Source organism: Ptychodera flava, chromosome 9 (assembly GCF_041260155.1).
Source record: "Ptychodera flava strain L36383 chromosome 9, AS_Pfla_20210202, whole genome shotgun sequence".
Lineage (NCBI taxonomy): Eukaryota > Metazoa > Hemichordata > Enteropneusta > Ptychoderidae > Ptychodera > Ptychodera flava.
Genome location: NC_091936.1, coordinates 30,212,449 through 30,236,299, shown reverse-complemented (window position 1 = coordinate 30,236,299; position 23,851 = coordinate 30,212,449). Strand labels below are relative to the sequence as shown.

Sequence of the window (23,851 nt, the reverse complement as noted above, 5' to 3'; positions counted from 1 at the left end):
TCAAGCCAGGTGTGCCTGCATAATCTTATCTGTATTGTTAAAATCTACTTTCATCAGTCAGAGAACAACATTATAAGTTAATGCCGCTTCTTGGAATATCATTTACCATAGAGTTAAAAGTTAATATCTTCTGTGGAGATATCATTTTTCAACGCAATTAAAAATTAATGCCACTTTTTTTTCAAGGTAAAGTCATGTAAATTAGCCGTCCCTGCACGACTTGTTCTGCTCAGACTGTGTACAAACTAACATCTATGACCTCTGCGTAAACAAGACGCGACAGGAAACAGCCGACTGACTAGATTACAATTCCCAATCCCTTCTGTAAACCGTGAAGGACAACAACATAAAATATTGATCCTGGACTTGTGTCATTCATTTCCCCGATCTTATTGAACTTGATCCCTTGGAGACCTTTCCTCGGATGTTATTCACCGGCGGTCCGTTGAATCAGAGGGGAATTTGGCTTCATATCTCATCATTTCCTGTTCTCTTCTCTACTCCTTGACGTTTGCTGATGGAGATATTTGATCAAGGATGGGAATGGGTTTTAACCTTTCACAGATCTGTGATACGTTTAACACATTGTGCTGATAAGTGTATAGCTCCCCTGAATACACTTTCAGCGTCTTGGGATACCCCCTTCTCCCCCCTCCTCCGACTACTATATGTCTTTTCTGCCTGGATCATGTGAGGTGCAGTGGATATTGAGGTGCATGTCCATTTCTTGCAGGAACTCATATGTGAGAATCATAGTGCATGAGCAAAGTTTTTCCTAAATCTGTGATATCTTTTGTCTTCCCCTATTTTCCCATACAGAGGTCTGTCCCCACCTGATAAAACTTCTGGGCTAAACCAAATCTTAGGGATGAAAGCTTCCATTTCAGGATTGTGACTCAAGTTTAAATGATCAAGATTTGTTTTTCAGAGTATACTAATACTATAGTATGATGTCCGTTCAGTTATCAAGTGAAATTGTTGTCGCTGCTACCTTTTTTTCTCCAATATTTGTCGCGTGATTTCATTTCTTAGCGTCCTAATTTCTGAAATGAATGAAACTTCCTGAAGGTAAATATTAGATTAACATAATTATGAATTTAGATTTCCGGTATGAAAGTTACAATTCCATGTATGTTTAGTTAATTACAGAGCAAGGTTGTATTTTATTGTCGTCTACTACAGAATAATTACCAAGGACGATGGCTCTCGTAATGCTACACAGTAATCAAAGCCCAGTTATATTGCTATGAATTATTCATTGATCCTGACAGAAAGCTGATTGGTCGAAACAAAACACTAGAAAATAAACGATCGTCTGCACTTTATTGGCATTAATTGGTGGTTGTAGTGAGTGTAGCAATTTCCTGTGTTAAAATCTTGTGCCACTGAACGCTAAATATCTCACCACAAAAAGAAAATCCTTCAACTCCCGATTGCAGCGAGATCATTGTGTACGGGCATAGCCTTCAGACACAGCATTATGATTGGGCAATAAAAGGTTTAATGTGTACATCATAAAAAAACCAACAACACTATGCGGTATACATACAAAATTAGAGTCGTGGCAATATAAGGGGGGAATTTGAAACGATATGCTTCCACTATAAATGAAAGTACCAAACATTTACGACGTCATGTACCAGCTTGTGCGACAGAATATTTGGACACTTTCAGTGGTAATAACATCAAACAGGGAAATCCAAGTGTGTGTTTTCTCATTTTCCACCAGCTGCCAGTGTCTGAAATTTAATTTCACACTTCCAGCTGATTCAATCAGTAGTGAATTCTTACAACGGCAATTTCAGTTCTCAAATAAGATAGCCCTGAAGGTTAAACAACTGTTGACAGTTAAAGACAAGGGCTTGCACGACACTATTGCATTGAAAGGACCATCAATTCTGATGAATTTTCCACCATTTTTATTTTGCTCTTTAAACAGAGTTTATTGTTCCATTCCTAAAAATCGTGTTGCAATGCCTTGGTGTTTAATTCGTCAACACAGACTGTATGTACATGTACGTGTGTGATATCTAAAATCGTGACTCAAATAGCGCAGTCTAGACAATGACTTCATTTGTCATTGACAAAATTGTGTATTGTTCTCACTACACAGTGTTTACAAGGTGAACACTTTGTGTTTCATCATTGGGAAAAGGAAAGTAAAAGAAACAAAATCGGGGAGTAAGGAAGTAAAAATGTTCTTAAATATCCAGAACGAGAATAGTGAAAGTACATGTACTATCAATAGTTCCAGCCACTGTGACAAAATCCAGACCTCTGCAGTGTTATTCAATAGACTGAAATATGTGTAAAAAGTGAAAGTCATTGAGAAAATGTAATGGTAGACATGCCTAAGATGTTCAATTTGTAAAAAATTTGCCATCAAGACATAGAAGAATGTGAGATCATGTGATCTCTTGTTGTTTTTTTTTTAAACAAAACATTCAGCTTCATGGCTGCATCTTCTCTACTGCAAGCTTTTAAGAGAAAAATATCCTCTGTGTTTTCACAGCCTGTTGTCCGGGCAACCGCACCAGGTTTTATCTTCATCAAAAGCATTTTCACCAATTTGATAATTGCCAAATAGGCCTGCAGTGATGATAAATAAACCAACAGTGGATGATAATTGTGGGAGGAAATGGCTGAAAATAATGTTTAGAGGCAAATTAATATCATCAACTTCACCTTCACGGGCAAATGTTTTAGTGTCAATGTCCTTGAAGTAAAGCGATTTCAGCAGCAAGGATTTGTTTCAAGGTGGTTCACATTATGCAAGAAGCTTATTAACGTCTTCAGCGGTTTTTTTCCTAACTTGAGACAGTAATTGAACACGCACAGAGACATCTTGAAGAACCATTAATGTCTTGGAATTAGACATCCAGTCTGACATCCTGGATAATGCTCTGTCACTGTCGGCCCTGCGATGTCAAGCTACACGTCGGCCAGCGTGCGATGCTGTATTCGGTGCTTTCAGAAACGTTAATGGAGGCAGTGTGTCGTAGATGAAGATGAAGTGGAGGAAAATGCTCGTTGAATGATAAAAAGTAATTCATCATCCAAGTGACTGATGCACATACGTCTGTGGTATTATCATACACAAAGAAACCTACTCTAGATCACCCCTGTACAATCTCAATAAGTTTTCCTGTTTTAATCAGTCTTGAAGGAAGGCGCATCATAGATGTAATAGCTAAACCAAGCAAAAACTGTGTTTTGAAGACTCAGCTTTCTGTAGTTTTGAGACGTATCTACGCCACATTTAATGCACACCTCTGTAGTTGAAGTGTTTCTGCCATGGAACACACAAGTAAACCACTTACTATGATTCATTTAACATTCTAGATTGCAACTTCCTCGAAAGAAAATCTCATTCCATCCCTTCTCTGGCCTCTTCGTCTTTTTTATGGCAGATGTTATAAGTCAACTGATTAAGTTCTCAGTCGTTAAAAATTGCCTGTGAATATTGATGTTCCCTTTTAAATGTAGAAGACCCCGAACAATTGCAGAGTTGTACATTTTAGAATTTGATACAGGTTTATTACATTAGGGAAATTGACATGTGTTTACTTTTTTCTGTAGAGCATTCTAGCTTAGTCAAACTGTACATTCTAAAAAGTAGAGTCCGTACATGCTTGAGTTTGAGCTGTCAACGATTTATGAGATACATGCAGTGGCAGCTCCATATCTTTTAATATCGTTCTTTTCTCTGAGCAAGTGTGAAATGCCGCTGTGATGCAGAGTGTGCCAGTTGCCATGACAACAAGCTGATGGGAGTTTACAGTTTGATGCGTGTTTGTAAAAATTGAAAGTCCATCAGCCGAGTAAATACAGTGAAGAGGGTATCAGTATTTGACATGCTGACACAACCATGCATGGCTTGTTCCACAAAAACCTGAAGTTTGGTGTATGGTTGGTTTTAGCTGTTGAAATAGGCTTCACTTCAGAGTAGAAAATTGCCACATGATTAACTTTGGTTGTTGAAGAAGTCCAATACTCGAGACGGAATAAGTTTCATGACCATTCATGTTTGACCAGCCTCTTACCCCCATTTACTGAATATGAAGAGCCAACCTCATTTACTAAAAGCAATGGCCTGTACCAAGTTACAGGGATGGAAGGGGTGATATCGTGTTTCTTATCACAGCTGCATGTGTGTAATTTTGTTGCCTCTGAACATTGTATAGACCTCACACACACACATACAATGTGGACTCATCACATGTGACCTGCTGTACAGGTCAGTGTACCAACCAAATGAAATTGAAACACTGTTTGCACGGCGGGCATGCTGCTAGTGTTTGTTCATCGCCCGGCAACTGACGTACTTGTTGATTTCCCTTGAGAAATCGGTTGCGTTTGACAAGAAAGTTTAAAAAACATGCAGGGGAAGAAGCTCAATTCTCATTTTCAATCGATACACTCACCATGCGTTATTATTTTGTAGTGAGTACATATTTCCAATGGGAATTCATACTGATCCCTGTTAGCTGCAGTGTAGTCACTGCAAAGATGGAAGCTTACATCCACCACTATCTTCTAATCATGAATTCAGGAAGGTTCCACAAATACAGTGTCAATATTGCTACGCATATCATCATGATGCTTCTTAAGACTGTAACTTTTAACTGCAAACAGTCAGAGTGACAAACACCCACTGCAATTTGCTTTTTGTCTATTAAGATAGAAGGCACCTCGGGGACAGATATTCAGACTCATGAACTTTTACAATTATTTTCTGATCTACCACTTGTGGGGGTTCATTTTAAAGCTCTTAGTGTAAGAAAACTTTTTACCGTCTTAGTTTTTCGAAAATCAAACTTCTTTTCTGATACCACTTGTGGGGGACTCATTTTGAAGTTCTTGGAGAAAGAAAAACTTTAACCAGCTTAGTTTTTTGAAAATCAAATATTTTATTTTTCTCCTTTAATAGAGTTAATACAGGGATGGCGGCCATTTTGAATTTCAAATATCAGTAAATCTTGGGTAATTTGTTTCTCTAGTACTAAAATTTGCACGGTGACCCCCGATTTTTATTCTTGATTTTGAAAGAGAATGGTTGAAATATTTTTTGAGGAAAGTTTGAGCAAAAGTTTCAGTCTTTTACTTTCAAGGCACATACTACCTTAAAAATTCAGTAAGTTTCCAAGTCAGAATCGGAGTGCGAGTCCTACTGAGGACTGAAATCCCTGCTGAAAATTCAAGAGCTGAGTTGAGATACTGATGCGCCATGCATGTAGAAAACAAAAACGTTTTTGGTATCTTTGATGTAATCATGAGTTAATGTCTTGGGCAATTCTAGTTCCATCATTTTGGTTGGTCGGCCAACTTGCATTAAAGTTGGGAAACCGATTACCCGTAGGATTGAAAGGGAAAAAAAGGGAAAAATCCTAAATGATGCGTGATGATTTGTTGGAGCGGTGTACATCCTTCACAGGGGCATTACAATTTACACAGCAATTAGCGATGGGTTATAGTTGGATGGTCCAAGCAGGGCATCTTAGATGTAAGAAATCCGTTATGTCATCTTCTCTTGCTTGCCCGTTTTTGATGAGCATGCCTAGGTTCACACTCTCCATCTTGTGTCGTGTGTATCTCCTAGGCAGTTAACAACCGCAGAACTGAAATGACTTGACACAAAATCAGATTGAGGTCAAAGTTCGTTCTCATGGGTTATCTTGCGGTGAAATCAATAGTGTCTTTTTGATATTCCGATGTGATACACAGCGCCTCGCTCTCAAATCAGTCTCAGAATCTCTGGCTAAAGAGATTTTTAACTATCTGATTTGGGGGCCAGCCAGTTTTGAGGTTTTTGTGGTTTGTTTAATATCAATCCTGTTGATTGCCAAATCCTTGCAGGTGAGATTGATCAAAAATAGAAGAGATCTAATCTGAGGTTGAGTGTTGGGTCTGTTCAGAACAGACTCGCGATAAGTCAGGATGTGTCATCATCCGTCCTCCATGGCTACAGAGTCAGCGAAAGCAGTCAATCATTTACTTTTGAGTCACTGCGAAAATTGCCACATCAGCAGATTATGTGTAGGTTATTCATGAAGGTGGAATTTGACTGCTCTCTTGTTGAATGTACAATATGCAGCTACACCGCGCAAGATGGTCACAGAAACTGATAAAGTATTCCCACTGTGTTGTGTTCGTGGAAACCTGGCTCACCCAGGAGACGGCTCATGCAGTTCACATTCTAGCTTCCTCGTTGTCTTGCATCAATTATGTAAAAAAACAGTGAATGAACTTTTATCCACGCTCTTTATCAACATTTCTTAATCTTGTCGTTTGCCCTCCCCGGTTCAAAGTAAACAAGACCATCTTCAGCATTCAAGACAACAGAATTGTACCGACACTTTGTGAAAAAAACTCAATACATATTGTATCACATATGAAATCTTTTGTCTTCCCAGTGAAAAATAATGGCATTTGGGAAAGTCATGGTATATTTTGGCACATGCATAATAGGATTAAATCACCCTCACTCATTCAAGTGGCCATGAACAGGTTATTCCGTACTTCCTGTCTGTATTATTGTGAGTCATTGCAGTTTGAATCACAATAAAATTTCACAGTCCTACGTACATGTACAGCTGACAGTGGCCAATGCTACAGGCACTTTTTATTGATGACGCATTGTCTTCCATTCCTCCTTGTAGGGTGATGTCAAGGACAAATACTCGGCCATAGCGGTGGACATCAGCACCAAGCTGATGGGAACAAGCCCGAAGAAAAATGGACTTTCACCAATCTTGAACGCTTACGTGTCCCCAGTTGTGAGAAAACTGGTAAGTGAGGTTTTAGTGCTGCATGTTGCAAATAATGCATGTATTTTACAATGTTGAGAATACTACACAGGTCTCTGTTCTGATATGTTCCTGTATCAGATTACTGGTCCATCATTCTGTATATATCAGACTATTGGTCTACCATTCATGTTCATATTGTACAAAAATCAATGACTTTGACAAACATCAGCAAGTTCTTGACAATGGATCTAGATAAAAAAATCCTGTGAAGGGCACATAAAATTAAGAATGGTGAACAGTTTTGTGATGAATATTTCTGGTTAAAACTGTGAATAGATTCATAATTACAATACTGCAGATTATTCCCATATTCAAATTAACTTGCTAGCTTTATGATCTTGAATGTGCATTTTTTTTCAATCAACTTTATTGTGTAACAAATGTCACTTTGGTTTTTATATTGCCTTGCAAGAATTTTTCAACTGAACTTCATGACTTTTTACATGTATCATCAATGAATAGCAGCACCATTCCAGACTGCTGCATTAATTTTGTACTTTGGATTTCCTTGGAATAAACCTCAACTTTATGACTGCACATTAAAGCTTGAATGTACCTCGGGTACAGATATTCAGACTCTCAAACTTTTTGAATGCTGTTTCGGTCTACGGCCTGTGGGGGCTCATTTTGCAGCTCTTGGAGTAAGTAAAGCTTCCACTAGCTTATTTTTTGTGAAAATCAAAAGTTTTAATTTTCCCCATACAGTTAACACAGGGATGGCGGCCATTTTGAATTTCAAATATCGGTATATATTGGGTAATTTGTTTCCATAGCACCAAAATTTGCTCGGTGATCCCGAACTTTTATTCTTAGTTTTGAAAGAGAATGGTTTAAAATTTCGTTAAGGAAAGGTTTAGCAAAACTTTAAGTCTTCGAAATTTAAGGCACGTACATTGACAAATAACAGATCACTTTGGAGGCGGCAACTGAACTTCTTCAGACAATACCACAATATGACATTGAGCATGTGACAACAACTGCTTTCACGTAAAATTACTATTTATTTATATTGACCTTAAATACCATAAATTTCATTGCTAATGATAGAGACAGCAGACATAAATCCTTCATCCAATAAATTATCGAGATAAGGAAAAGCTTAATTAGATATAATTTCTCGTAAAACTTCTTCTGTAAATGTCATGTTTGTGTGGAGATGAGTTATTTAATAGCATCTCAGTATGCCTTGGAATAACGGTAAATGTCATAACATTTGCTTGTCATGTCAGACTTTTAAAAACACAACAAAATATTGGAAGTAACCATTCATTATTTTTATTAGGGACAACATATATTGCTATTGATTTCTGTCTTAAGTTGCTTTTGAGTAATTTGATCGCTACGTTCACAGACAGTTGAACCGTGAACACCACATTTTTAATTTTCACACATATTACTGTCGTGATATACCTTGGACTAAATTTAGATTGTACATCAAATGCCGATGAAATTTCAATGATATTGCAACATTGCATCTATCATTTGCTCCAGAATTGTTTTGCAAAGTAACAAGGCCATGCACTGACCAGTCACGTGATAAAGTTTTGTTTGCCTGAATTTTGTTTTGGATCTTGATCTTACAGCTCACAGGCCTTTCCAAAATCAGACCTTACTGCTGTATGACTTCTTTCAATACCACTGATTATGATTCTACATTTGTTACTAAATACAACAATGCATGGAAGCATGTAATTTTTTCAGTTCAGAACATACATACATGTATAATCATAGTACCATTTTCACAATCCTGTGAGATTTCTTTCTTGGAAGTCTTGTCAAAATGTTTTGGAAAAATATTTATTTTTGCATATTAATGACAGAATTCTGACATTCTGAATCAGCCCCATCAAAACGGCATCCATGCTGTAAACATTCAAGCTCCATTAAATGTAGCTCTTGATGCATTTTCAAACGTTTTTCTTGTGTCTATAAAATGCAGTGCTTTGCCCTGCTCCCGACATCGTGTTGAAATGCTTCTTGTTTTAATTTTCCTCAATGTCTGTGTATTTGTAACATTGAATGTTACTGTCGACAACAGACTTTTGGTCAAGACTCAATGTCATTTATCAGCAATGACACTGCATGCTGTAAAAAATACAGTGTGTTGACAGGGCTAATACTAGGTATTTCATCATAGTTCAGGCACCAGCGGAAGAACAGGTACATGTATTCATTTTTCCAGAACAAAAACAATTGAAATGATATCAAACCTTACAGGTATTATTCTTTAATATTTTATAATTTCATGTTTGATATCACATGGTGTGACAGGATATCAATTAATATCACAAATCATTTAATATCAAGGACACCGTGACATAGATCAGATCAGACCATATATATCAGGCGCGTAACATGTATATCTCATGGTTGCGGCTATGAATCAAACACAGGCAAGCCTAAACAAATCCTGAATTATTATCCAACCGGCACTTTGTACATTTCTAAATCATCCTTCCCTGGCACTTGAATCAATAAATCCAACTTCTGCACGGAATAACCCCTGGAAAATCTCTGGGTGCGTGTATTGTGTACTTGCGCCACCAGTAATGTATATTAACCGTGACACAATTGCTGCTTTGCACCAGCAAGACATTTGTTTATTAAAATCAGGCAAAATACCAATCTATTTTCTTGAAACACGACTCTAACATTTGTAAATCTTCCTATAATGCGTTCCCTTTACTTCCGTCAGCATAAATCAAAATGAGATGGAAAATTAGGACAAAACACTGATTTATTATTTGCCGTGATTATTAATGTTCTGGAAAAGGATGTTTCAGACTGCGTAGATGATTTTTCTAATTAAGAATACAAGGCAAATGGTTTACTTTCAATACATCAGGATTTGTGGATCATAGATCCGCCGCGTCACTGTCATATATTACAGTGCCCTCGGTAAGTGAAAAATCTTGAGACAGGTCCATTACGTCTTCAGACAGCATCGCTTTCTTCAAGATCCCCGACACTGAGTCACAACTATAAATTCTTTATTCAAGATGCTGTAGCAGATACATTTTAATCACATTTTAACGCAGCAAATTCAATCCAGGCTTTGCGAAAGAAAATCCTATTTTGTCTGGTTCCTACGGAGCAGTTAAAAGCTATATATGTCTTCATAATGTTGAATTTTCTCCCGAGTCAGAATGGATGACCGTCATGTTTCGTGTGGGTAATTGTCAAGAATAGGAAAACTCCATCAAAGGAAACCATATCCTCTCTGTTATCCTTGAAAGCTTTTACACATTCAGCACCGTTTTACATCATCGTAAAACGTCAGATTAGAAGAAAAAGAGTGTATTCACAATTATGTCTCTGCAGCTGACAGTGATAAACAATGCCGATATGGCATCTCCACTAAAAGCATAATTTGTTCATGTCACATTAGCCATGTACAGTAGAAAAGATATTAAATTTGTAATGAAGAAATAAGAAAGTTGCTTCGATAAAACGCATTTAAGGTAATCCGTGCGTGGCATGATGATAACACTAGATAAGTATATATGGTTCTTTTGCAAGCAGTGTCTCCTCAGTGAACGCTGGAAACTGAGACGTCTTATAAATGTCTGTTGCGAGCTGTCCTATACAGTTCTCTAGTAGTACTTCCAGTGTGCCCATGGTCAATAAACGTTACACTATGGTGACTCAAAACAGTGAATATTTCTCAGAAACTTTTGTTTAGAAATCATTAATCAAGAAAATGATTTTCTGTCTACCTGTAGATAATGCTCAAGTTTTCTTGAATTTCGAGCAGGCAAACAAACTCAAGTACAGCTGCCATTGGAAAATTGTGTATGATTAAATTTCTTCAAATGCGTTTTGAAATAATGCCCCATGTGTTTCAAGATGACATCTGTGATAATACTTGAAAGGATGACAAGATGTATGGTCAAATTTTCTCTTTTCTTTATCTATCTCAGAGGTAATATAGGGCCTAATATGTAGAAAGGGATCAGCGAACAAGATTAAGTTATTGTACTAAAAAAATACTGAGCTATAGCTTGTGTTATACTAGTACTCCCTAAAATCCTAAAATGATATCCTTGATGATATTCTATAGAATGGAAAGGTGATAGGGGAAGTATGCTAAAGAAACATGTCGCATACATCATGTTTGATGTCTTAGATGAAATGTCTATATATATATATATATATATATATATATATATATATATATATATATATATATATATATATATATATATATATATATATATATATATATATATATATATATATACTGAGAATCTAGGAACTTGTAGTTGTCACTCTACAGGCTGTTTCATGCGCTAAGCAATCATCAGGATGATTGCATAGCGCATGAAACAGCCTGTAGAGTGACAACTACAAGTTCCTAGATTCTCAGTATTACCGCCCTGCAGAAATTGCATTGAGCACTATACTTTGCCTGCATTGACAAGCAAACCATTTTCGTATATATATATATATATATATATATATATATATATATATATATATATATATATATATATATATATATATATATATATATATATATATATATATATATATATATATATATATATATATATGTATATATACGTAATTATTTCAATGCAGACTCGTTTTGCTAGTGACTTGCTTCTGCTGTATACACATGTTTCTGCAGAAATTTTTATGTGCACTGAGTAGAAATATATCAACCTGCCATCTTTAATGCAGGGACTGCTTCTTTTGACAAAAAAAAACAGTAATAGATTGTAGCCATTTACGCAGCAGTGTGTAACCAGTCTACCATGTAATAGACGCTCTACGAAATTCAGTCTGTATCTGGAGTGTAAATCACAGCCTTTCAGTTATGGCAAGTTATTGATTCAGAGGAATGTTAGCCTAGCTAATTTCTTTCGGATGAAATCAACCATTAAAGCGCTACTGCACAAGCAATCATTGTAGCCGTAAATATGTTATACAAAAAAGGGCAGTTTTAGCCGGCAGGTGGGAAAAAAAATGAAAGATCAGTTTTCTTGTTGCCATGGTGTGAGCAAGATGATTACAGTTTTATGTTTCAACACACAGAACATCAAACTTTCAATTTAAAAGTAATATATTGCTGTTACAGTACTGCGTCAGCAGCTTTTTCTGTCTAGGATGTCTATCATCAACGCTTTGACTTGCTCTCTTTTCAGGCTTATATAATGAACAACTGCGGTGAGGACAAAATTTGTATTCCTGATTTGGTTGTGTCAGCGGAAATGTAAGTTCACTTGATATACACTTTACTCTGCAAGACGGCAGTGACTGTTTACCCAGTCTGTTATTTTATTTTCACACTGAACACTTCAGGCTGTTTTTTTTTAAGCAGAGTGTGGTGTTTATTCTATTGCATCTGCCGTTTAGCCAAAGGGAAACTAGAGATGAAATTGCCAACTAGTTGAGTCGCAGGATTAAATTTGTGACTGTTATGTGTTCCAATTACTTTCTTGTGCACTATCATTATTTGGCGTTCTTGATATAACTGCAGTATCCTTAAGGGTAACAGGTTGCACTTCCGTGCGAAGGAATGTTATTTGTCAGATTCTGTAAAATATTTCGCTTTTTATCCTACTTCGTAATTTCCTGCCCAAATATTTTGTCAGTGCCTAGGTACTAGGTATTTCATCCTGGTTCTTTGGTCACACAGCTCTGGCGTATTTGCATTGCACATTTGTGTCATACAGTTTGCATTTTGCCATTGTTCACCCTTTGAGCGCTGTAATGTTTTCCCGCCCAAATTTTAGTGCAAAATTTTACCAATTTTAAGGAATTTTTCTGTAATTTTTTTATAATTTTGGACCAAATGGACATCACATTTCATTGGCTATAGTTTTTTCTCAAAATTTTGGCAAAAATTTGACTGGGGTTTATTATACAAGGGGGACAAAAATAGACTTTGGCGCTCAATGAGTTAAAATGTCATACAACCATGATGGTAATATCATGTAGATACTGTTTCTCTTCAGAAAAAAAGACTTTAGAGTTGCTGTCAGTTTTTTTTTTCAAAAACTTCATATCGCCATTATCTCAACTGTCAGTGATGCTGCAAAGTTAACAAGCGCCGACCGATATGTGACGTAAATGACCTTATTTGCCTTGACAGAGGGCAGCATGTTATTTCTCGAACATGGCTTATGCATTAGTAATAAAGCTGATCGGCATATGCAGATAAAAAACATCAGGCAGTATGGTTTAATGCAATATTCATTCATTGCATGATCTGCAAATTTTTTTTTTTATTTGATACTGCTCAGAACCACGGACATAATGCCAGGTTCACACTATTTTTTGCTCTAACAGATCTAAGCCCATATATGTTGGGAGTCCAGACAACACTACACTTGAAGTTTTGGTGAACAATGAAGGAGAGGACGCATTTAAATCGGAAGTCTTCATCTGGTTACCAGAAGGTTTCGATTATGTTCGTGTCGAACAGAGAGAAGCAGTAAGAATTCATTATTATACACCTACTGCCGTAACCTATGGGAGTTTGACTGTCCAATAACTTTCCGTATTTTGTATAGTACGCGGAGTCCCGAATACGGGAGACGCGCGACGCGCCTGTTTTGGGTTTGTAGCAATTTTATTTCAACAATCGCGCGCGTTCCACTCATATCGCGCGTGTCGCATCCCTCAAATTTACCATAGAATTAGTTTATACCGACGATTAATGGAGGGAGGTGTATAATAATAGGGTTATACACAAAATACGGCCCTGTATGGACTTGGGCTCAGTGAGTGATGTATTGGACTCGCCTACGGCTCATCCAATACGCCACTCACTGAGCCATCATCCATACAGGGCCGTATTTTGTGAATAACCCTATATTATCCTCTTCTTTGGTTTGCAACTTTAATAGCCTTGCAGTTTGCAACCTTCCATCAGAATCACATGATACCTTGCTTGCCTTAACCCTTTCACCACAATGGTTTAGCCCAAACCCATGGTTATTAACGTTGTTTTTGGACCTGTTTACAGGGAACTGGGGGTGAACAGGTTAAAATAATTTACATCCTTACATTATCATGGGTGATAAGAAAAGTGAATAATAATAATGTATATTTTGTAAACAAATTTTGATTCATCAAAAGTAAAAGGAAAATGTTTGTAATCAAGCAAATAGTTTGATTGATACAGGAAAATTAAACTAAATTTGGCATGGCATAGTCTTGTTGGTAAATGACAACAGCGTTCAGCATTGACCTTGTTAGTAGAGGATTTATGAAATATGACATTTGAAATCGACAGGCTTTCACCTTTTATCAGCAATGTCACTTTCAGGCTTGTACATTAACAGTTATGATGACAGGGATATGCAGCTGACCTCTTTTAAACTTTCGATACGAATCGCAGGCTTTGGATTTAATTGCCATCACCCAACTGCCCTGAAAAAAGGCAAAATTGGGTCACTTTCAAATGGAAGCAGCAAAGGTCCTCAACAGTGTTTACGTCTGATTCGGGTCGATGGCGCAGAATAATATTGTTAAGCCATACAGAAGCAGTCTTCCAGATACAGGTTTTCCATCTCCCTGTCGATGAAATTTTATCAGAGATTATGATCGTGCGTGCCAGCTTTAATGTAATTTTGTTGATCAAATCATGAACCATCAGGATTTCGAAGAAAACCCAAAAGGGTCAGCTGCCGTCCATAGCTGCCTGAGAAAGAGACACCAGCTCAGTTATTTTTTTATCTGTCTTGGCTCTGTCTCCAGCAGGGAAAACAAGGAAGTATAGGGGAATACTGACTCTCCGCCGTAGGGATATAGGGTATCAGTGAGTTATAACCCTATTAGCAGGCAAAGCTGAGAACTAGGTCTCGCGTCAATAAATCCGCTTACGCCACCATGGCTGACTGAGTGGCTTTCACAACAAACAGATCACCTAGTTTTGTTTCAAAAGTGGAAGTATTATCTTTGTTTTTGAATTATCTATCATCTATTTCTCTTTCTCTTTGTTTCATGTAGGAGTATACGGTTGACTGCGGACCGCTAGATGAAGTCGATATGCCGGGAGTCGTGAAGTGTGGATGTGGTAATCCAATCAAAACTGCCAGCAAGGTAGTGTCAGATAGAAATCTCTCTAAAAATAAAACAAGGCAACAAATTTCTTGCGCATCAACTCGTACGTAATGTTTTACTCATAAATTTTCCAATCAGATTCAAATAATATGACCAATTGTGGGATGATGAATTGTCCAGCATTATTTGCTTTCTGTTGCCAGCTAAAACTTTGTATTAAATACTTCAGGCCAGGAACTCAGCTTGATGTGCAGAGAACACACGGTACATTCTAGATGTATCTGTTGCGCTGTCGTTCCAAATGTTTTTAGCATGATCTGGACAGGATGAATAATGCATATTAAAAAATCTAAAAAAAATATTTCAACATAAACTTAACCCATTTACCTTGAAATGAGGAGATAAGGAGACTTTTCATGATTCTTAAAACATTCATCATCACCCTTGATGATGTCATTTTCAACTAGTCTGTATATAAAGCTTTCTTTATCTCACACCTATCGAGTACCGCCTGCCTGTGAAAAACTTCCCCAGCAAATTTATACACCAGACACGTTTCCAGATAATTATTTTCCTCTGCACATTTTCTTGGCATGTTTAAATCCACACACACACACACCACAACCATGCATTTTCATTCCACAGTTCCTGTCTGGCCAGACTGAAAATGGCATATATTTGATAATGCTCCAGTGTTACGGTTCCTTGGCAGTAGATAAGCCGTTTCCTCTAATCAGATGGATGTTTTATATTGCCCGGTGCACCATTCCTGACGTGTGTGCTAAACAGCGGAGGGAATCTCGGCGTCAGATTTTCTGTGATCATGCTGTATTTATGACATCGGAGAAAACGCAAAGATTATGTGGAATTTGGGGAAAAAGACCATTGATTGAACAACATAATGGATTCAAATTGCTCCTTTGATGTTTTGCGATGTGTGTATAGATAACAGCGGAGAGGCAAAACGCTTTCTTGAGTGAAACAGTTAGAGCAAGCTATTCAGGCTCAGTTAAAGGTTTGAGCTGAGCAGGAAAACAATAAGCTCATCTAACCCATCTACAGTTCTGAAGTTAACAGTCTGAAATCACCTATCCAAGCCCATCAGTGTTCTACGAACACAGATGATACCAGTGTTACACAAACGAAAAACTCTGGACAGATGGAAGGCAATCAAATAATGCTTGTCATTAACAAGTGTGCTATGATACTGTCAAAGCCTTGGAGTAACCACATAAACAGTATTCCATATCCAACAAAGGGATAATTTACTTACATGCAAAACAATACACATGCCAAATGCAATGTACCACATCAAGCTTGGAGAAAACCCAAATGAAAGCAATTGCCTTCAATTGAGCCTGCGGTATGTAGGCAAAACTCTGTTTTGCAGGGGAAAAATACGAAAGCAAAGTGGCAATATTTGACATCACCAATGGAAAGAGTACATTGTATATGTGTGGCACTACTATTCAACTCTCTCTGAAATGTGTATGCTTTTTGCCATGATAATTAGGTCTCACAAAAATTAACAGTTTTATAACCCTGTTTAAATTTTCCAAAGGCTGTCAGTGATCATAGTGTTTTCATCCAAGCCATCAAACAGAAAGTAACTGCCTTGATGGTTTCCCTACATGTAAATGAGAATGCCCTTCAGCTATACTTTTCATTGGAGTGTTGCACTGTAGTTGTTGCTAATTTTGAATCCAACTCAAATATATGTAATTTGTAATTATTTTGTGTTACCAACAGCGCGATATTTGCTCTCCCGCTGTCTGTCATCACCTATCCTTTGTGACATAAAAATCAGAGAATTTGCTGAAGCATAAAGGTGGTCGGACAGCGACAGATCATTATAGATTTAACGCTCTCAGGGAAATGAATAATTAAAGGCATTGTGTCTGGCTTTTAGACAATGGGGACCGTCTCAACCCTAATGTGAAAAATCACTCCTTCAACGATAACGCATGCATGAATGGAGGAAAGACTCTGTACGTAAATGGACTCCTCACGTCAACTCTAGGAACAAAAGGAGAGACACTGGCATGCCAGGGTCGCCTAGTCAGATGCTAGATACATAATGACAACCCAGGTTGTAGAATTAGAAAAGCAAACCTGGCTCCTGCCCCGGATCCTGTGAAAGTCTTGAAAAGTTGATAAATGAGGCATCGTAAATCACACAGGATATTTCATTTCCTACTTTTTTATGATTTGCCAATGAAAAATATCCTACCCTTGTAATGCCTTCAATCTTCAACAAAATACTGCGGCATTTTTTTATTCAAAACATCTGCTGTTGGCATGTGAGGCAGAGAATTTCTCTGTATTGTTTATGTCTACCTTGAAATGGTTGGTGAGCTGATAAACTCCAGTCATTTTCAGGTTTTTGTACTGATTTGCCATGCTTTCACACTTCTAATAGAAAATTCAGATGCTTTTCCTCTCAGAGTGTTTTGGGGGCTTACTCAATATGTGTGTGTCTATATGTTTTACTGTAGGTTGATTTTGGATTGGTGCTTTCTGCCAATATCCAGAACACAACGACATCGTCGGTGCAGATCCATCTACTAGCAAACAGGTATGTCCGACATGAAATCCCCATTTCTAGAGATTACTTTGTAACAGAATTTGTAACAATTTTCTGATTTGCCAAACTTCTTGAAATCGTATTTTGGAAGGAAAGTCGCAAAATAGGAGATACAAAATCAGAAAGGGACAGGAGAGTTTGTTGAAGTGGCTACTATGAATTGCAAAAAAGTTCATAACAAAAATTTCACCCTTTCAACAACATGGTTTTAACCAAAGCCATTATGAGTGTGGACCTATTTACAGGGATTGAGGCTGAACAGGTTGAAGTGTGTGAGAGCGGAAAGTTCACCAAGTTGATGACTTCATTCTCGGTCAGAAGGAAAGAGAAAGGCCTCAGATTATCTCCATGGATTGCATGACAAGACTAACACCATCTGAAATTCAGATTGCACCTGTCCATCCCCTTTTTGCATCTTACCCGGGAATCTGAGTCCATTAAAGCCATCACGCAGACACACACAGACAAAGTAACACCCTCAAAACTACACTTTTTAAACTTGATCTTTATCAAGCGAGCGCAAGTGTCACAGTAATTGAATACCTAGACATGCAGTCACTGATTATAACAGCAGACGTATTGTCTGTGTCAACCTTGATGGGCCGCCGATAAAATAAAAACTGGAGCCAGGCAGTGTTAGCCAGTCGTCACTATCTGCCTCTGAAGCACCTCTTGTTTTAATTTCTGCCATGAGATAGGCTCATGAGTATCGCCGCACCTTTTTTGAAGAACTGCATTGTCTTATCATGCCCAGTTTGTTTTGAGTCAGTGAACTGTAAATGAAGCGGAATTATAAGGACTTCATTTGAATGAGACGGAGACAAAAGGAGCGAGCAGTGTCTTCAACGCCCAGCCAAAATTTCACGGTCAAGGACGTGCCAGAATTTTGATGTACAAGTTTGTGCTTGCTTTGACATTAAGCCCTTGTTCAAATTTTATCTCCAAATGTGTCCATTATAATACGAGACCGACACAGCTTATGGCATCATCTTTCTCACGTCAGAAATATACATTTTTGAGATAAACTTTTCCCTACATGGAATGCTGTCAATATTGCACATACACATAAAGTCAGCAGAGTGCTTTCTACAGTATTATTTATGAAAGTGTGTGCATGCATGCAAGAAAGAGAATTCGTTGACTTGGCATACCATTTGTGTATAAACCTGACATACTGTACACAGAGAGAACAGTATAGCCATGCACTCATATATGCTCTATACTCAGCATTCATTCGATTTTTATAAACGGAAAAAAAGTCAAGGTAGCAACATAACTTATTGACACTTTCAGATTTTTATTTTTTTCTCATTTACAGGGATTTCCTTCATATGCCTGTTTTTGTTATGCACTATTGAAGGTGTTAAACTAAGGTGCTTTTCAATGAATTGCAATTGTTATGCCATATGATTTGAATGGAGACTCGGAAAAAAATTGCAAACACCAATTTGAAAGAAATTGCTAAGGCTTGTCAATGCATAAATTTCAACCTGAAATTTTGCAGCATGTTCGCTAAAGGGAGGAAAAACTGATTTTTGGAAGGCTCAGCAAAACGCTTGTCACGTGACTATTATGCAAATAATGACTGTGTACTGTGCACGGTCAGATTTCCCAATATCAGTGCTTTCAGAAAATATATACTTTATTGGTGTTTGGGACTTCTATAACTGAGAAAAAAATAAAAATCTGAAAGTGTCTATAAGGTATGTTGCTACCATAACATTGTAAACCATGGTTTGAGTAGCATTGTGTGGAATAATTCCAGTGCAGTGGAAGGAAAGCTACAGGGTACTTTCCATCCATGGAAGTACACCGTGTGCACACTCTCATAATGTCGTACATGACATAAAACTTATGGTCTGTACTCTGTATTTTTATGGAGCGAGTACACTTTGCTAATAAGATTGATGTCCACATTCAAGGCACCTGTGGTCTTTATCACATCATTGAATCAGCATTTATCGATTAAAACACTGGTTTTTTTTTTATTTCAGCTCAAACCCTGAAGAGAGTGAAGAAAACTTATTCGACAATGAATATAGAGTGAGCATACCCTTTGAAGTTAAAATCTCCGTTGCATTCTCGGGGTAAGTGTTACGGTTATTTGTATTCAGGGAGCTTTATCCAGATAACTTTAGAATCCTTCATTTTGCATGAAACCAAGGGCATAGTAACTGTTTCATGATGTCTGCCTTGGATCTCGAGATGGTAATTGTATGTCATCGGCTAATGAAACAATGTAGAACATGAATATTCATTTATTAAAACAATGCCAAAGCTGGTAATTACATTTCATTGGATAATGAAACAATACAGATAATGAATATGCATTTATTGAAATGAAGGGAAACATATTATACCTTTTCCAATCATAAACCACATAATGACTATACTACTGTACAGCAAATTTTTTGTGCTATCAGTAAAATGCATGTCAAGGCCACTACAGTTAGTCCCTGATGGTTTTTGCGTGAATTAAACATAACAGTAAAAATCAACATGCGTAGCATTTTATAGGGGCTGATGAATATTCATTGATCCTGCAGAAAGTGCAGAAGCAACCACTTTCCACATATTAAAAATTCACTTTTTGTGAAGTTTTTTGTGGCAGTCAAGTGCCAGCTCTGAGTAAGTTCACTCAAAGAAATCCAAACACTATATCTTTTGTACCATTGCCACATTTCCAGTAATTGTTTTTTCAGAAAGCTGGTTCAAAGAAAGTTGTTATTAATAAAGTAAACATGGAGTTTCGTTGTTTATAGGCAGAGAAAAATTTACTTCTAAGTTTAAAACCTACTTAGTTCTGTATATCTTACTTTCACAAAAACTTTACTTTGATTTTTGACTTAAAATCTCTGTCTCTCCCTAACATGAAATCTATATGCTGTGCACGCCAGGATGTAGTGTACTGTGTTTGAAAATTTCAGCTTTGGTAGAATCTCTTAGCCTGGTGAACTGTATTTTCATAAGTTAGAATACCACTTGCCTAAAAAAAAACAGTCTAAAAATCTAAACTCTTCATGAATTTTTATGTCTTTAATGCTTTCAGGGTATCTGTACCTGAACAAGTGAAGTTCAAACCACGGCCAAGGCCGGACTTTGTGATCGATCATGAAAATGACATCGGCCCAGAAATTATTCAGCTCTATGAGGTTGGTGTAATTCGCTGAGTGTTCAATGTTCTATCATGTGAGATTCTGTAGCTGACATATGACAGATCACACGCCTGACGATAACTACCATCTAATTAATTGGAGTTGCTGTATTGCCGCAACGGAAAAGTCAGATTACTGAAAAGAAACTGAGGTTTGAACAGGAACAAGCATGCAGCCTGTCAGGACAGAATGTGAAAAGAAAATTGGCACTCTTCCAGCTTTCGTGTGCTAATTCAATCACATCTCAGATACATTGTGACTTCTTCTCAAAATCTATTTGTCGGAGGCAAAGTAAACGGTTACAGGAGTTCCATTTTAACAAGATGTAAGTCTTTTTGAACGTGTAGACAGCTTGTTAGCTCAAGGAAACAAGACAAATATGTGTTTAAAAAAGTCAAAGTATTCACACGTGTACCCTGACCTGAGCGTGTATCTTGTTGTTTCAGCTGCGCAATCAGGGACCCAGTGCCATCGACGGTGCTGACATTCAAATCTTCTGGCCGGCTTACACGTACAAGCTTGATTATCTGCTCTATCTGCTTGATGTGCAGCTCCAAGGAGGCGTACCCTGCATCACAAGAGACTTAAATCCAGAAGGGATAAAGGTCAGTTGGTTTTCTTCCATAGCCTGATCTACAATGAGCTGCAATTCCAATGAATAAATAAAATTTTGTTTAACCCTTTGAGCGCCAAAGTCAATTTTTGTCACCAATAAAAGATATACCCAAGTCAATTTTTTTCAGATTTTTGCCAAAATTTTGATAAAAACCCGTAGCCGATGAAATGTGATGTCCATTTGGTTCAAAATTATCAAAAAAATTACAGAAAAATTCATAAAAAATTGGTAAAATATTGCACTAAAATTTGGTGGGAAAAATTACAGCACTCAAAGGGTTAACAGATACCTGTTGAACTATCTGCAGTATCAAATCTTAATATCCATCTGACGTACTTTACTGAGGGTATTGCTAGATGAGACAACAGGATCACAATTTTCAAACAGTTGAATTGATAAACATGCAGAACAGGGAGAGGAAAGCATTCACCAATCTTTTGGGAATGAAAGATTTAATTATATCTTACAATGGAAATAGCACAGACAAATGGAATCATCGGCAACTCATAAGAATAGCCACCCACGTTTGCATTCATCTGTATTTAAATAGCGCAATATTTTTAACAAAACTAGTGATAATAAATTTCATCCCGAAATCCCAGATGTCATCAGGATTTTATGGATATTGTTTATGATTATCTGATGAAAAGCGTTTAGATTTAACTTGATAGATATTTATGAAGTTTGATGAATTTATTAGGAAGTTATAGGAATGCAAATCAGGAAAGTTTTTGAATAATTAATGTCAGTATTCGGTGCGATTGTGGCCTACCTCAAACAAGGGAAAAGAGTTTATATGCTCGTGGAGTGTAAACCATGTTTTATTTCACTTCTCTTTAACAGCTCGACGAAGACAAATTATCATTTCAAGTCAATTTGACGGATGGGATAGAGCATGCCAGGAGAGTGCGAAGAAACGCCGTAGAAGAAATTAAAGAAGTAGACATCGTGAGTCAGAACGCTTTAATTAGAGTTCACCTTTTGAATGACAAAAAACACCACAATGGGTTTTTTCCCTCATTGATAGAATTAACAATGAACCCGCAGGGACGGGGAGGGAGACAAAATGGACATTGAAATGGACAATGCCATGCGGCCATCATGACATCAGTGTAACACATCGTGCAGCGCTGATTACAGAGAAGAACAATATATACCTGTCTCAAGAGAAAGCACACGCACACAAGGCCGCATTCTAGTCATGTACGGCGACTGCGACAATGGCTTTTTGTATTAAAAAGAACAAGTGTATTAGTATCGCGGTGTATATTCTCACCAACAGCTAATGAGCTCTATAAATCTTCATCGGAAAATACTTTGTACGGTAATCACACATACCTCAGAGTGTACCCACAATGTCTTCAGCGGGAAGCTTTCAGACAACGTGCAGACATCAACAGTGAAAGCCAATAATCCCATTCGGGACACAGTATGGTCCTGTCTCTCTCACGCCTTGTCAGGTATAAATTATAGTAGATAAAGACAAAGAGTTGCAATTAGAGAAGCATTTCATGTTGTCCAGTTTCTTTTAAGATTCAATTAATTAAGATTCATACCTTCAGTAAATTTTAATTGAGATTGTCGGAGAGCAGCTTTCTGACAGTCAAAATCACCTTTTGTGACTACTCGTAATTTCAAAACTGCAGTACACCATTCTCAGTGGAAAAAAAAAACTCGCAAGTTGAGCCTGTTCTTTTCATTGGTATGATTTTTACTCATGATATATCACTTACAACAGACATCCAACAGACTTTACAAAAACCTATCCAGCCGATGTCAGAGTTTTTTCTATTCAATATTAGCAACACCCAAGGTTTTCATCGCTGTAGCTCTAAAGTCATTGAATAATGCAAAGCAGCGGTATACTTTCCCACGTCAAGATGGTGAATTTAGCATTTTTCCAACATTACCGTCTTGACATCTTTATGTTGTGATGACTAAATAGCAAGTCTGAGGAACTGGATTCCCATGCAAATCAGCCCAACATCACGCATGTCTGGGAAAAAGAATCCAGGCCAGAAAATGAGAGCAAAAAACTTACCTAGATCCATCCACTTTGAGCCAGAAATAGCCTAAAAATATTTGTTAAGGGCATTTTCAATTCACACTCACATATTGAAGCTTAATTTTGCATTATAAGGACCGGCCCCACAAGGAAACTCCATATTAGCCGTAAATGATAACATGAGATTATAATTATTACCACCGGTATATTCACCTTTCAGATACAACAGATTGTAGTACCTCGTCATAGAACTGCCCAGCGGGAAGGGAAAAAAATTAGAATTGCTCGCCATGAAAGTAAGAAGTAATTGATTGAATGTGTTTATCTATTTTTTGTTCTTTTCCTTAGGACTGCAAATCAGCATTCTGTATATCCATAGAGTGTCCTATTGACTTTGTACTTAAGAGCGGAGAGTCAGCGTTTCTGCAGATCAGATCCAGGCTCTGGAAAGATACATTACTCAAAGTAGGTTGTTTTTTTATTGTTTATTGGCTTTTTGTTACAATGGTTTGCATTGAACCATTGACAGTGTGGGAACTAGACATACTATGTAAATTGCAGAGTTGTCAACACTGTCAGGTGTAACTATTGTCCAGTGATAATATCAGTCAGCCATAAAGAAATCAACTCTGCGAAAGTTGAAATATCGTCTGCAAGGTGGTCAGACAT

The 23,851-nt window shown here is 37.3% G+C and overlaps 1 protein-coding gene across 1 annotated transcript in view; it reads left to right on the top strand.

Moving 5' to 3' along the window:
* LOC139140623 (integrin alpha-8-like) overlaps positions 1 to 23,851 on the top strand; it is a 105,396-nt gene that overhangs the window by 70,381 nt on the left and 11,164 nt on the right. The window contains exons 18-27 of the mRNA XM_070709985.1: positions 6,660 to 6,788; positions 11,957 to 12,024; positions 13,104 to 13,248; positions 14,769 to 14,861; positions 17,318 to 17,397; positions 19,401 to 19,493; positions 20,456 to 20,558; positions 21,008 to 21,166; positions 22,021 to 22,125; positions 23,531 to 23,647. Coding sequence (XP_070566086.1) covers positions 6,660 to 6,788; positions 11,957 to 12,024; positions 13,104 to 13,248; positions 14,769 to 14,861; positions 17,318 to 17,397; positions 19,401 to 19,493; positions 20,456 to 20,558; positions 21,008 to 21,166; positions 22,021 to 22,125; positions 23,531 to 23,647 — 1,092 coding nt within the window. The remainder of the gene's footprint in view (positions 1 to 6,659; positions 6,789 to 11,956; positions 12,025 to 13,103; positions 13,249 to 14,768; positions 14,862 to 17,317; positions 17,398 to 19,400; positions 19,494 to 20,455; positions 20,559 to 21,007; positions 21,167 to 22,020; positions 22,126 to 23,530; positions 23,648 to 23,851) is intronic.